This window comes from Nicotiana tabacum, chromosome 14 (genome assembly GCF_000715075.1).
Source record: "Nicotiana tabacum cultivar K326 chromosome 14, ASM71507v2, whole genome shotgun sequence".
NCBI classification, from domain to species: Eukaryota; Viridiplantae; Streptophyta; class Magnoliopsida; order Solanales; family Solanaceae; genus Nicotiana; species Nicotiana tabacum.
In genome coordinates this window covers 67966276-67979399 of record NC_134093.1, presented here as the reverse complement: position 1 = coordinate 67979399, position 13124 = coordinate 67966276, and the positions used below count along the sequence as shown (strand labels likewise).

The 13124-nt window shown below is 41.5% G+C and overlaps 1 protein-coding gene across 1 annotated transcript; it reads left to right on the top strand.

The window, feature by feature from the left end:
* The first annotated feature begins 5566 nt into the window (after positions 1-5566).
* Positions 5567-6070, top strand: LOC142168974 (uncharacterized). Its single transcript, XM_075230161.1, has one exon. It carries the CDS (start codon positions 5567-5569, stop codon positions 6068-6070), a length of 504 nt encoding a protein of 167 aa, XP_075086262.1.
* Positions 6071-13124: the final 7054 nt, after the last annotated feature.

The following is a 13124-nucleotide window of genomic DNA, read 5'->3' as shown; positions in this document are numbered from 1 at the left end:
GAAGAGTCGGAAGAGGAAGAGGATATAGGGAATGATTCCGGGGATGGTTACTAGAAGTTGGTTGATTTCCCTTTCTTTCCCACTTTGTATCTTTATCCCCAGTTTTCTTATTTTCCCTAAGGGCAAGTTGTTCAAACCCATGCAGTTCTATGAATGCTGGAAACAATGATGTAACCTCTGCTTCCTCTTATCTTCATCCAAACACTATCAATGAAAACAAAATTTTCTTCGGATCTAAACGTATCAAATCTGATTGTTTGTGTAATATTTGCGACTTAGGCCTACCTCCGACAATCAGAGGCCCCACAAATTTTAGGAAAACGCGCTTGCCTGTATATGTGAACTAACTGCTCTATGTGACTTTTTACTCGTATAAATGAAGAAACTAACTTTTGTTTCTTTTTCATTTTATTTCGTTTCTTACTTTATTATTATTCCCACAAGAAAAGTTGATTTGTGTCGACCCAAAGATGGCGGAACAACCGTACAACCTTAGATCAAAAGGGAAGATATCTTCTACAGATAACCCGACCGAACATGCTCTGGTAATTGCCGATAGCCCGGGGCGATCGGGAGAGAAGGACGATACAAGGAATGATGAACATGTGGCCAGGATGGCCCAGAAGATGGAATCTTTAAGGGAGGAAGTACAACATATCAGGGAACTAGCACATCTGGCTGTGACAATGCTTCCAAAACCACCTCGTTTTCCCTCTCTAGATTCAATCCCCCACCACTTTCCTTCTACCTCTCGCCAGGTTAACAACACCCCGACTTCGGTCCCCACCACTCAAATCATACCTCCAGTAACCCCTGCTAACCCACCAAATCCTCCTATCAACACTCCCTACGTACCATATTATGTTCAAATGCCACAAAACCCACCTGTTACCACCAACACGATTCACACCCCTCCTCGTGACGGAGTTACCTTTACCACTTACCAAAAACAACACATACCCGTGGCACATATTGCTACACATGAGCGATATGTTTCTCCTGTATATGTCATTTCTGAACCCACCTTTACAGCGCTTGTCACGATCAGGGTGCCTTATGCGATCGACCAGTATGCTGAGATGGAAAGGGAAGCTAGGCGTAAGGAGGAGGAGTCAGTGTCTGAGCAGTTACAAATCTTGAGGAAGAAAATTAAGAACCTCCAAGTCGCTCGGGGAAGTGAAAGTCTGGACTATGAGGATCTGTGTATCCATCCGGATGTGGATATACCAGTAGGGTACAAACCTCCAAAGTTCGATATCTTTGATGGGACGGGTGATCTCTATGCGCATTTAAGGGCATATTGTGATAGGTTAGGTACAGTGGGAAGAAATGAGAAGTTGAGGATGAAGTTGTTCATAAGAAGCCTGACAGGGGAAGCATTTACCTAGTATACTCGACAAGATCCGCGAAACTGGAGGACATGGCAGGATATGGAGAAAGATTTCATGAATCGCTTCCGCTTCAACATAGAGATCACTCCCGACAGGTTCGCACTAGTAAACCTGCAGAAGAAGTCATCTGAGTCATTCCAAAAATATGCACGCCGATGGAGATCAGATGCCGCCAGGGCACAACCTCCGTTGGACGACAATGAATTGACTAAGTATTTCATCAAGGCCCAGGAAGGAATTTACTTTGAGAAAATGATGTGCATGATGGGACAGAAATTCACCAAACTGGTAAAAATGGGAGATTTCTTAGAAGAAGGTATAATATCCGGCAAAGTCCAATCCATGGCTGCACTTCAAGCAGCTTGCAAGGCAATCCAATCAAGGTCAATCGGTAGAGGAAAGAAGAAAAAGAAAGAAGTATTAGTCGTCGTCCTTTATTATCAACCCATCCCACATCATGGAAACACCTCTTATTCCCCAAAAAACCATTCACCACACCCACATATGCTCCATTATACAACACACAAACATACCCGCCTCGAACCCATTACAACCCAAACCCACAACGACCATATGCTCCTGTCCAACCCATCACTCATAAAAATTGACCCACTTATGCACCACGACCTCGCCCAAATTTTGAAGAGAGGGGTCCCAAAAATTATACCCTGATTGCTGAGCCTCTGGCTCAATTGTTTGAAAGATTGAGGAGAGCAGGTTTGATACATCCAGTAAGAGGAAGGGTTCCTGAGTATCCCTCAAAGTATTTTGATACAACCAAAATGTGCGTGTAACATTCAAATATGCTTGGGCACGATACTAAAGATTATTTCAAGCTGAAAAAGAAAATTGAAACGTTTATCAAAAGCAGAGCCATTCGTTGCACTCTGGCTCCGCCCAATATGAATCGCAATCCGCTGCCAAATCACCGAAATTAAGAGGTCAACATGATTTCCTTGGAGGAAGAATAAGATTTGAAAGGAACCATTATCACGATAGGAAATGCAAAGGCCGCAAGGGTCCCACCTCAAAGGACTCCGATGATCACAGTACAACTGAGACCTACTCTAATAGTTCAGACTTACCAGCAACAACCTGATGCTGCTACGAGGGACGAAGAGGATCGAGAATACAAAATTATCTCGTGGACACATCAGCAAAAGGTAAAATCCAAGATGACAGATTCTGCGGCAGCCCACAGTATGACTAGGCCGGGGAAATACTACCCTCCCGAGGATGCAAGCCGAGGGAATCTGGGAAGGGAGCAGATTCAGAGAAGAAATATAACAGGCCTCGAGGCCGTAGATTCTGGAAGAGGATGTCAACCAAAGAATACTCTGTGGTCAACCAAAGAATACTCTGTGGAGGAACAACTGAAGAAAACTCCAACACAAATATCAATCATGGATTTACTGATAAGTTGCGACAGTCATAAAAATGCCCTGATGAAAGTGCTAAGTGGGGTAAGTGTGCCAAGCAATACCACCAATCAGGCACTAGCTACAACTATTAGGAAAATGGTCAAAGCAAATATAATCACTTTTCGAAGAGATGAGCTTCCTATCGAAGGCGTGGGTGACAACAAAGCTCTACACATCACTGTCAAATGTGGAGACAAGGTAGTGTCCCGAGTACTGGCTGATGGAGGATCAGGAGTCAACATCTGCCTGCTCTCTACTCTGCAAGAGTTAGGTATCCACCTGAGAGAAGTCAAGGAAAGTCATGTGAGGGTAAGGGTTTTTGATGGGTCGCAAAAGGATGTCATTGGAGAAATTTATTTGGTTTTGCAAATAGGACCAGTTGAATTTCCCATACTATTTCAAGTGATGGATATTTCCTCTTCATACAACTTACTACTGGGAAGACCATGGATACACATGGCAGGGGTGGTTCCATCCACCCTACACAAGTGCCTGAACTTCGAGTCGGGTTGTCAAGATATCATGGTCCATGGCGAATGGAGCCAATCAGCTTATCTAGAGCATGCAGTCCTATTCATAGAAGGGCTAGACGGGGTTTCTTTCCATGTGTTGAGATCATGCAAGCCACCAAAATAGAAGAGACTGAGCAAAACTTGGGAATGCAGTCGCCGTGGAGATCGGGCCATGAGGGAGATGATCAAATATGGATATAGACCGGGAATCGGGTTGGGAGCCCGATCAGACGGGATTATAGAAGCGATTGAACCAAATGGGCAGAAAGGAAGAGTCAGCATAGGGTATCAGTCTCCGATGGGGATGACTTGTACCGGTAGCTCCTGGAAAAAGGCTTTTGTGCCAGAGCATGTTTTAGGTATGGGCCAGAGCTTAGCACCAGAGGACGATATCGTCGATGGGATGGGAAGGCTGTTTGTGACTATGATTGAAGAATGCTGTGAAGGAATTAATATCAAGACACCGACCATTCGGAATTTCGAACCAGGAAAGGAACTACAGAATTGGACCGCCAGCTCGTCTTTGGTTCGCCGAGAGTCTTGATAGTGTGGAATTGTAAAGTTCTATTTTTGAAATAAAGCACACGGTCAATTGAGGCCTGAACTGTGTCTGTACCTTTTTGTCATTTGCCTCTTTGAATGCTTAGACGTTCCTCTTTTGATGAAATTAAAAGAATCGATTTCTTAAAATTATTGCAACTCTATTTATCGCTTCATTTATACTTAGTTTTTCTTTTCAGTAATCAAAACGATAAAAACCCGCGTTCTACAATTGTAACATGTAACAAAACGCTCGAGCAAACTGATCTAGATTATGAGGAATATAATGACAGTATGATGCCACAGAGTCTCCCACAAGAGATCGAACAGCCGGAAAGACAGAAAAAGCCTAACCTTGATGAAACAGAATTGGTCAACCTCAGATGCAAGAAAGAAGTGAAAGAAACCTGAATCAGCATACATCTAGAAGTAGAACAGAAGGAAGAATAGGTTGAGCTCCTCCGACAATACATTGATGTGTTCGCATGGTCATATGACAACATGCCTGGATTAAGTACTGATATTGTCTCGCATTGATTGCCTACCGATCACGCTAGACAACCAGTCAAGCAAAACCATAGAAAATTCAAGTCTGACCTGAGTTTAAGGTAATGGAAGAAGTAACCAAGCAGATAGAGACAAATGTAGTAAGGGTCACCAATTATCCGAGTTGGTTGGCGAATATCGTCCCAGTACCCAAGAAAGATGGGAAGATCAGGATATGTATGGATTACCGAGATCTCAACAAAGCTAGCCCGAAGGATGACTTCCCTTTACCAAATTTCCATATCCTCATCAACAACTGTGTGAAGCATGAACTGCAGTCGTTTGTGTATTGTTTCACTGGATACCACCAGATCCTGATGCACAAAGAAGATGCAGAAAAGATAGCCTTCACCACGCCTTGGGGAGTTTACTATTACAGAGTCATTCCATCCGGCCTCAAAAATGGTGGTGCTACTTACATGAGGGCCATGACGACCCTCTTTCCATGACATGATTCACAAAGAGATTGAGGTGTATGTGGATGATGTCATCATCAAGTCTCGGAAAAGTTCAAAACATTTGGATGACATAAGGAAATTTTTCGAGCGCTTGAGGAGATACATCTTGAAGTTGAACCCTGCAAAGTGCGCGTTCGGAGTCCCTACTCGAAAATTGTTAGGTTTCATCGTAAGCAGAAAAGAGATAGAATAGGATCCATCAAAAATCAAGGCCATTCAGGAGTTGCCACCACCCAAGATTAAGAAAGATGTGATGAGTTTCCTAGGTAGACTGAATTACATATGTCGTTTCATTGCCCAATCTACTGTTATTTGTGATCCTATCTTCAAGCTACGGATAAAGGATGCTGCCACAAAGTGGACAGAAGAGTGTCAGAAAGCCTTCAACCGAATTAAGGAATATTTATCAAATCCACCAGTGCTGATTCCCCCGAGCCTAGGAAGCCATTGTTATTGTATCAGTCAATCTTGGATAATGCCTTTGGATGTGTTTTGGGATAGCACGACAAAACCGAAGAAAGGAGCAGGCCATTTACTACTTAAGTAAGAAGTTCACACCATGCGAGGCCAAATACACTTTGATAGCGCGCACTTGCGTTGCTTTGACTTGGATTTTCTAGAAATTAAGGCATTATATGTCAGCGTACACCACGCATTTGATATCTTGGCTCGACCCGCTCAAGTATATCTTTCAGAAGATGATGCCTACCGGAAAGCTAGCTAAATGGCAAATTCTCCTCAGTGAATTTGACATTGTGTACATAACCCAAAAGGCTATCAAAGGACAAGCTCTAGCCTACCACCTCGCAGAGAATCCAGTGGACATAGATTATGAGCCGCTCACTACGTACTTTCCCGACAAGGAGATATTGTTCACCGGAGAAGATATTTCAGAATCATACCCTGGATGGAGAATCATTTTCGACGGAGCAGTGAATTTCAAAGAAGTAGGAATTGGGGCAGCCCTAATTTTAGAATATGGACAACACTATCCATCATCAGAAAAGATAAGATTCCCTTGTACCAATAATATGGCCGAATACGAAGCATGCATCCTTGGGATCAGGATGGCAGTCGACATGAACATAAAAGAGCTTTTTGTCATAGGGGATTTCGATTTATGGATACATCAAGTCCAAGGGGAGTGGTCTACCAAAAATGCCAAGATCCTTCTATACATGCACTGTGTAAAAGAGTTATGAAAGAAGCTCACAAAGATTGAATTCAAGCATGTTCCCAGGATCCAGATTGAGTTTGTTGACGCTCTTGTAACCTTATCATCCATGATTCAGCATCCATATAAGAATTATATCAACCCTATCGAGGTAGAGATCAGAGATCAACATGCATACTGTTTTCATGTGGACAAAAAACCAGATGGCAAATCATGGTATCACGACATCAAAAGGTTCCTTGAAATAAGAGAGTACCCGCAGAGTGCTGCTAATAGTAAGAAACGAGCACTTAGGAGGTTGGCAAATCACTTTTTCCTTAACGAGAAAGTCCTGTATAGGAGGACCCCAAACTTGGGTTTGTTGAGATGTCTAGATGTCGTTTAGGCAGCCATATTATTAGAACAAATACATGCAGGAACATGTGGACCCCATATGAACGGTTTCACATTAACCAAGGAGATCCTAAGAGCCGGATACTTTTGGATGACCATGGAAAGCGATAGTATCTGCTACGTACAGAAGTGTCACCAATGCCAGATCCACGGGGACTTTATCTGGGTTACGCCCAATGAGTTGAATGTGATGGGTTTGCCTTGGCCGTTTGCCATTTGGTGCATGGACGTGATTGGACCTATAGAGCCCACTACATCAAACGTGCATCGCTTCATCTTGGTATCCATCAACTAATTCACCAAATGGGTCGAAGCATCTACCTACAAGGCCGTCACAAAGTAGGTAGTGATGGATTTCGTCCGAAACAACATCATCTACCAATTTGGGATACCCGAGTCAATCATCACTGACAACGTAGCTAACCTCAACAATGATCTCATGAGGGAAATCTACGAGAAGTTTAGAATTGTCCACCGCAACTCCACAGCCTACAAACCACAAATAAATGGAGCAGTTGAGGCTGCCAACAAGAATATCAAGAGAATTCTGCTAAAGATAGTGGCCAATCATAGGCAATGGCATGGGACGTTATCCTTCGCCTTACTGGGCTATCAGACCACCATGAGAACTTCCACTGGGGCAATGCCATACATGCTAGTATATGGCACCAAAGCTGTCATACCCGTAGAGGTCGAGATACCATCCTTAAGAGTCATCCAAGAGGCCAAGTTAGATGATGTAGAGTGGATATGGGTTAGACAGGAGAAACCCATGCTCATAGACAAAAAGAGAATGGATACAGTATGCCATAGTCAGCTATATCAGAATATGATGGCCAATGCATTTAAAAACGGGTGAAGCCTCGCCAGTTTACACCGGGGCAATTGGTTTTGAAGAAAATCTTCCCCCACCAAGAAGAAGCAAAAGGAAAGTTCGCACTGAATTGGCGAGGTCCTTACGTGGTTCACCAAGTGTTGTCGGGTGGAGCTCTAATCTTGGAAAAAATGGACGGAAGAGTCAGCACAAAGCCCATCAAATCAGACACAATCAAGAGATACTATGTTTGAAGGCAATAGATTTAGGTTTTACTGTAACAGAACTTCGCCCAACATGACTTCTCACGGAGGGATACGTAGGCAACTCACATAGGGTTTGGTTTCTCCCCCCCCTTTTGTAATAGAAAATTCAAATATCATTTTGTATTGTATCTGAAACTAAGACACGACTTGATTTCCTAGTGAAGGAATACATAGGCAATCCTCATCGGATTCAGTCATCTTTTGTAATTAAACTATGTTCTGGCCTGATTCCATTTGGATACGTAGGCAGTCTGAGTCAGACTCGGCCATTTCATTCTTAATCTCATCATTTTGCATCTATTATAATCGAACTACGTCTTGACCTGATTTAGTTTGGATATGTAGGCTGCCTGAGTCAGGCTCAGTCATATTTATCATATTTTTTCATCATCCACGAACTATGTTCAGACCTAATTCCATTTTGGATATGTAGGCAACCTGAAAGGGTTCGGTCATAACCCTAGGAAACCTTTGTAATGCATTTGTTCGAATTAGGATGCCAGCGCAACAGTAAGCAGTCGCGTCATCAGAAGCATCATGGAAGATCGACATCAATGGGATAGAGTTTTCAAGAAGCAATGCTCGCATTCAGAGAACCTTTCGAAACATGTCATAATCTGAAACGACGACATTTTCCATAAAACAATGATTTGCACAAAATGCTTTCTAAAAAATATATTCCACCTACCTAACTCCATGGCATAACTTTACCAAGATTTTTTCACCCCCCCCCCCTCCTGCTAAGATTTTTTCTTTGAGTGCAGGGCCAACAAGACGCAAGGAAATATTGGGAATACACTGGGGCAAATGACGGATCTACCACTCTCTCAGGATTATCACCCCTCTTCCTTTATTTACATTTTCCTAGTATAACTGAAACTAATTCCTGAATCCTTTGCAGGTATCTTGGAATCAGACCGTTGGCGCGAACAAGGCATATTGTACATAGCAAACCATCTGCTCAACCAGTTGGAGCACCTTGTACAAAATGAGCCGTTGGCGTTGCCAATTGGAGCCTTGTATATAGCAAATTGTCCGCTTAACCAATCGGAGCATCTTGTACAAAATGAGCCACTGGCTTCACCAATTAGAGCTCGATATATAGAAAATCGTCAGCTCAATCGATCGTAGCATTCTTTACAAATCAAACGTCAGTTTCGCCAATCAAAGCCTTGTATATAGCAAACCGTTCACTCTGCCAATGGAACAATCTGCATCACTGCTCCGTCACATCGAAGGTCAAAATAGACAGCTGCAAACCTCGTCACCAACGTTATGCCAATCGATGGCCGCAACTTAGCTTCGTAGTCAAGAGTATCTCTTGGGCATGCTTTTCTTTTCCTTTATTATTATCTTGAATGTCTTGATGTTTTGTTCGTGTAGCTTCAGGCAGGATTACATTTTTTTTCAAGTCAATCGCTCCCTTCATTAGATTTACATTAGATTTTTAGTGCAAAGCTCTCCCAACAAGCAGAGACGCACTCTACAAATTTATCGCTCCCAAGCGGAGATTACGTTACATTTTTAGTGCATATATCTCCCAACAAGTGGAGACGCACTCTACAAGTCAAGCTCTCCCAAAAAGCGGAGACACTTTTCAATGCAAAACTCTTCCAACAAGCGGAGATGAATTCTATAGCTACTCCCGACATGAGGATACTCAATGCTCTGACAGCTGCAGAATGGTACACAACCCAGCTAACAATCAAGTCAAGTTAAAGTATACCATCATCCTGATCCCAAATAACGGTTCACCGACAGTCAAGCATCATCATTCCTGCATTATTTACATTACATTTTAACATATTATGCATTGCAATATAGGGGTATGTGTGTATTTTGTTCTTTTTTACAGGAACAAATATCACAATGTGGCACTCCTTCTAAGCAGTAAACTAAACTACAACGCTATGAGGAAAAGCAATGTAATGACCCGACGGGTCATTTTGAGCTTTCAGATTCCATTTAGTGGTTCGAGGTCTTGAGTAAGTTCCTATTATGTATTATGACTTTCGGATGATTCGGAACGAAGTTGGATGAGTGGTTCTCACTTTAAAAGATTAAGTTGAAAATGTTTATCGAGATTTGAATTTTGTGAATACGACCACGTAGTGGTGTTTTGATGACTCCTATAGGTTTGTATCATGATTTTGGACTTGTGAGTATGCCTGAAATCAATTTCGGAGGTCCGTAGGTTAATTTGTGTTGTTTTGCGAAAGTTGGCAGTTTGAAGGCTTAGAATTTTGATAAGTTTGATCGCAGGTTGACTTCATAGCTATCATATTTGGATTTCTATTTCGGGACTTGGAATAAGTCCATTTTGTCATTTGGAACTTGTCCACAAAGCTTGGCTTCATTCCGAGTTGATTTGATAGGAATCGGACGCGCGATTTTGTTTTTAGAAGTTCTTGAGTTTCAGGTTGAATTCATGTGTTTTGAGGTCCGATTCGTGGTTCCGGATGTTATTTTGATGAAAGAGTGAGTTTGTGTTATGTTTTTAGACTTGTGTTGATGCTTGGTTTGGAGCCCCAAGGGCTCGGCCGAGTTTCGGACGTGTTGGGGAGTGTTTGATAGAGTTTGAATTCTGCTGGTTTTTGCACAGATGTCTCGGGTCCTGCATTTGCGAGTTATGGATCGCAAATGCGATAATTAGATGTAGTCTGCTAGGTTATCATTTCAGAAGCCTGAGTTCGCATTAGCGATGGGGGACTAGGTAAGCTTGATTCGCATTTGCGATCATCCTGATCGCTTTTGCAATGTGTCACTAGTTCGCATTTGCGAACAAAATGCCGCATTTGCGATTGTAGTAGGGGTGTGAGGGACTTCGCTTTTGCTATGATTTATTTACATTTTTGGGGTTCATATTTGCGAACCCCAGGTCGCAATTGCGACACCTGCGACTGGACAAAAAGCTGAGGGACGGGACTTTTGGTCTCATTTTCATATTTTGAAACCCTAGACTTGGTAGGAGGTAATTTTGAAGAGGGATTTTCATCTATAAACCTTGGGTAAGTGATTATAATTGATTTATTATCATATTCCATCAATATATCTTAGATTTTAACATCAAAATCATGTGAATCAAAGTGTAAATTTGTGAAAGTTTGTCAAGTTTTAAAAAAATAAGAATTTGAGTTTTGAGAGTCGATTTGGACTCGGATTTTGAAACTAATCACATATATGAACTTGGGGGGTCATGGGTAGTTGGAATCTACCATTGGACTCGGGTTTTGACCGGGCGAGCCCGAGGTTGACTTTTATTGACTTTTGAGCAATTGTGTAAAGATCATAGCTTTAATTATTGGAATTGATTTCTCTTGCATTATTTGATATTATTGAGTCAATTTTGGTTAGATTTGAACCGAGCGGAAGTGAATTGTAAAGGAAAAGCTATTTTAGAGTGTTGATAGTGGGCTCTTGAGGTAAATATCTTGCCTAACGTTTTGTGAAGAAGCTACCCCGTATGAATTGGTTTGTTTTCACTATTTAAACTACGTGAAAGATGTGTACATGAGGTGACGAGTGTGTACACAGCTTATATGTGGAAATATGACCGACTTAGACTCTTAGGTTCTCATGTACATTAAAAATGAAGTTGTCTCATCATGTTATATACTCCATTGCTATAGTTGCCCTTACATGTCTTATTTAAAGTTGATTGGTTCATGTTCTACCTTTATTGCCAAATATACTCTTATACGCCTTAATTGAAGTTGTTACCTCTTTTATTTCCATGTATCTCTTCCATAGTTGATTATCCTTAATTGAAGTTATTGTTATCCCTTCTATTGTTGACTTATCCTTATTGAAATCGTTGTTACATGTTCTCTCTCTTATCGTTGAGTTGTACTTATTTGGAATCGTTGTTACATGTTGCCTCTCTCATAGTTGAGTTATACTTATTTGGAATCATTGTTACACATTATCTCTCTTATCATTGGGTCATTCTTATTTGGAAATAATTGTTAAATGTTATCTCTCCTATCGTTGAGTTACTCCTAGTTGATATCATTGTTACACACTTTCTCTCTCATTGTTGAGTTATTCTTGTTGAAACCATTATCACTTGCTATGTCTTTCATTGTGAGCTCGTTCTTCCGTTTCTTTGTGTTTTGTAATTCTTGTGGTGATTTACATGTCGTACTCTCATGTGATTGTTGTTGTTATTGTTGTACTCAGTGTTGTTGAGCCGAGGGCAATGTGTGGTTGTGGTATTGGAATTGTTTTAAGGGAATGTTGTGGCATATGGACACATGTAGTGCAAGTCATTATATTGTGTTGTTATGTTTTTGGCACACTTGGTATTGTTGAGAGGATTATCGGGGTGTTAGCACGTGAGTTGTCTATGCTATTGTTATTATTGATATTTACCCATGCAGCATGATAAGGCGGGCTATATATATAGGTTTGCGCATGTGGCAAGACAAGGTGGAAATATTATTATACACGTGTGGCAAGACAAGGTGGGCATTTACTTTATTGTTGCGCACGTGGTGAGACAAGGAGGGCTATGTCGGGGATGATTTGTGATGACTTGTGATGGCCTAGGGGCATTGTTATTGATGATATTTGTGCAGTGGTGTGCTTACCTTGTGTAGTTATGCATTTTATGTTTTGTTGTGTTGTTTCCTATGTGCCATTTGTTGTCTCTGCTCATACTTGTTGACTTGAGTTATGATAGAACACTTTCAAAAGCATACACGTAATTAATCACTCGTGTCGGTTTAAGAAGATGAATCCTGATGTTCATTGATAATTTATATATATTCTCGTTTACTTGCCTTCTGTGTGACAGTTGTACTATTGGCACGCCGAGTTATCCGTGTGATTATGAGTTATGGTTAGTGTTGGCACGTGAGTTGTCCGTGCGGCTATAAGGCATTGTTATTGTTGGCACGTGAGTTGTCCATGCAGATATGAGGTATTGTCACTCCCTTAGCACGTGAGTTGTTCGTGCAGATATGAGATACTAATGGTATTGACACGTGAGTTTTCCGTGTAGCGCATGAGTTGTCCGTGCAATTGTGAATATTAATGTGGGTACAAGATGCCAAGTTATTAGGGTTCGTGACATGGGACCCGTGAATTGTGGAGATAAGGTGTGGTACCTCGGGAAAGTTATTGTATAAATCTTGTGTGAAAGCGGTTGTTTATTTGGTTGCTACCTGTTTTCCCTTACTTGGTTTCAGCGAACCTTGACTGTATTCAGCCCACTTTATGGCGTTACTACCTGTTTGTCCCTTGTTGCTAATCGTCGCTTCTAGTTTTCTATTTCAAGTATTGTTGTCGTTTTTACTATGCTTAGCTTTATATTGATATTGTTTCCTATTAGTTTCGTATTCATACTTGTACAAGTTATTATGTCTAGTAGGTGTCTTGACTGTTCCTCGTCACTACTCCACCGAGGTTAGTCTTGATACCTACTGGGTACCATTGTGGTGTACTCATACTATGCTTTCTGTACATTTTTGTACAGATCCAGGTACTTCGGAGTTTGTTCATCATTAGCTAGTTGATCGGGCATTGCTGTGGAGACTCAAGGTATACCTGCCATCACCTTCGCAGACCTCAGAGTCACCTTCTGAAGTCATTTTGTACAGTTTGTTTCT

Bases quoted from the DNA above. Each gene is read 5' to 3' on its own strand.
- LOC142168974 (XM_075230161.1), top strand. From the start codon at position 5,567: ATGATGCCTACCGGAAAGCTAGCTAAATGGCAAATTCTCCTCAGTGAA.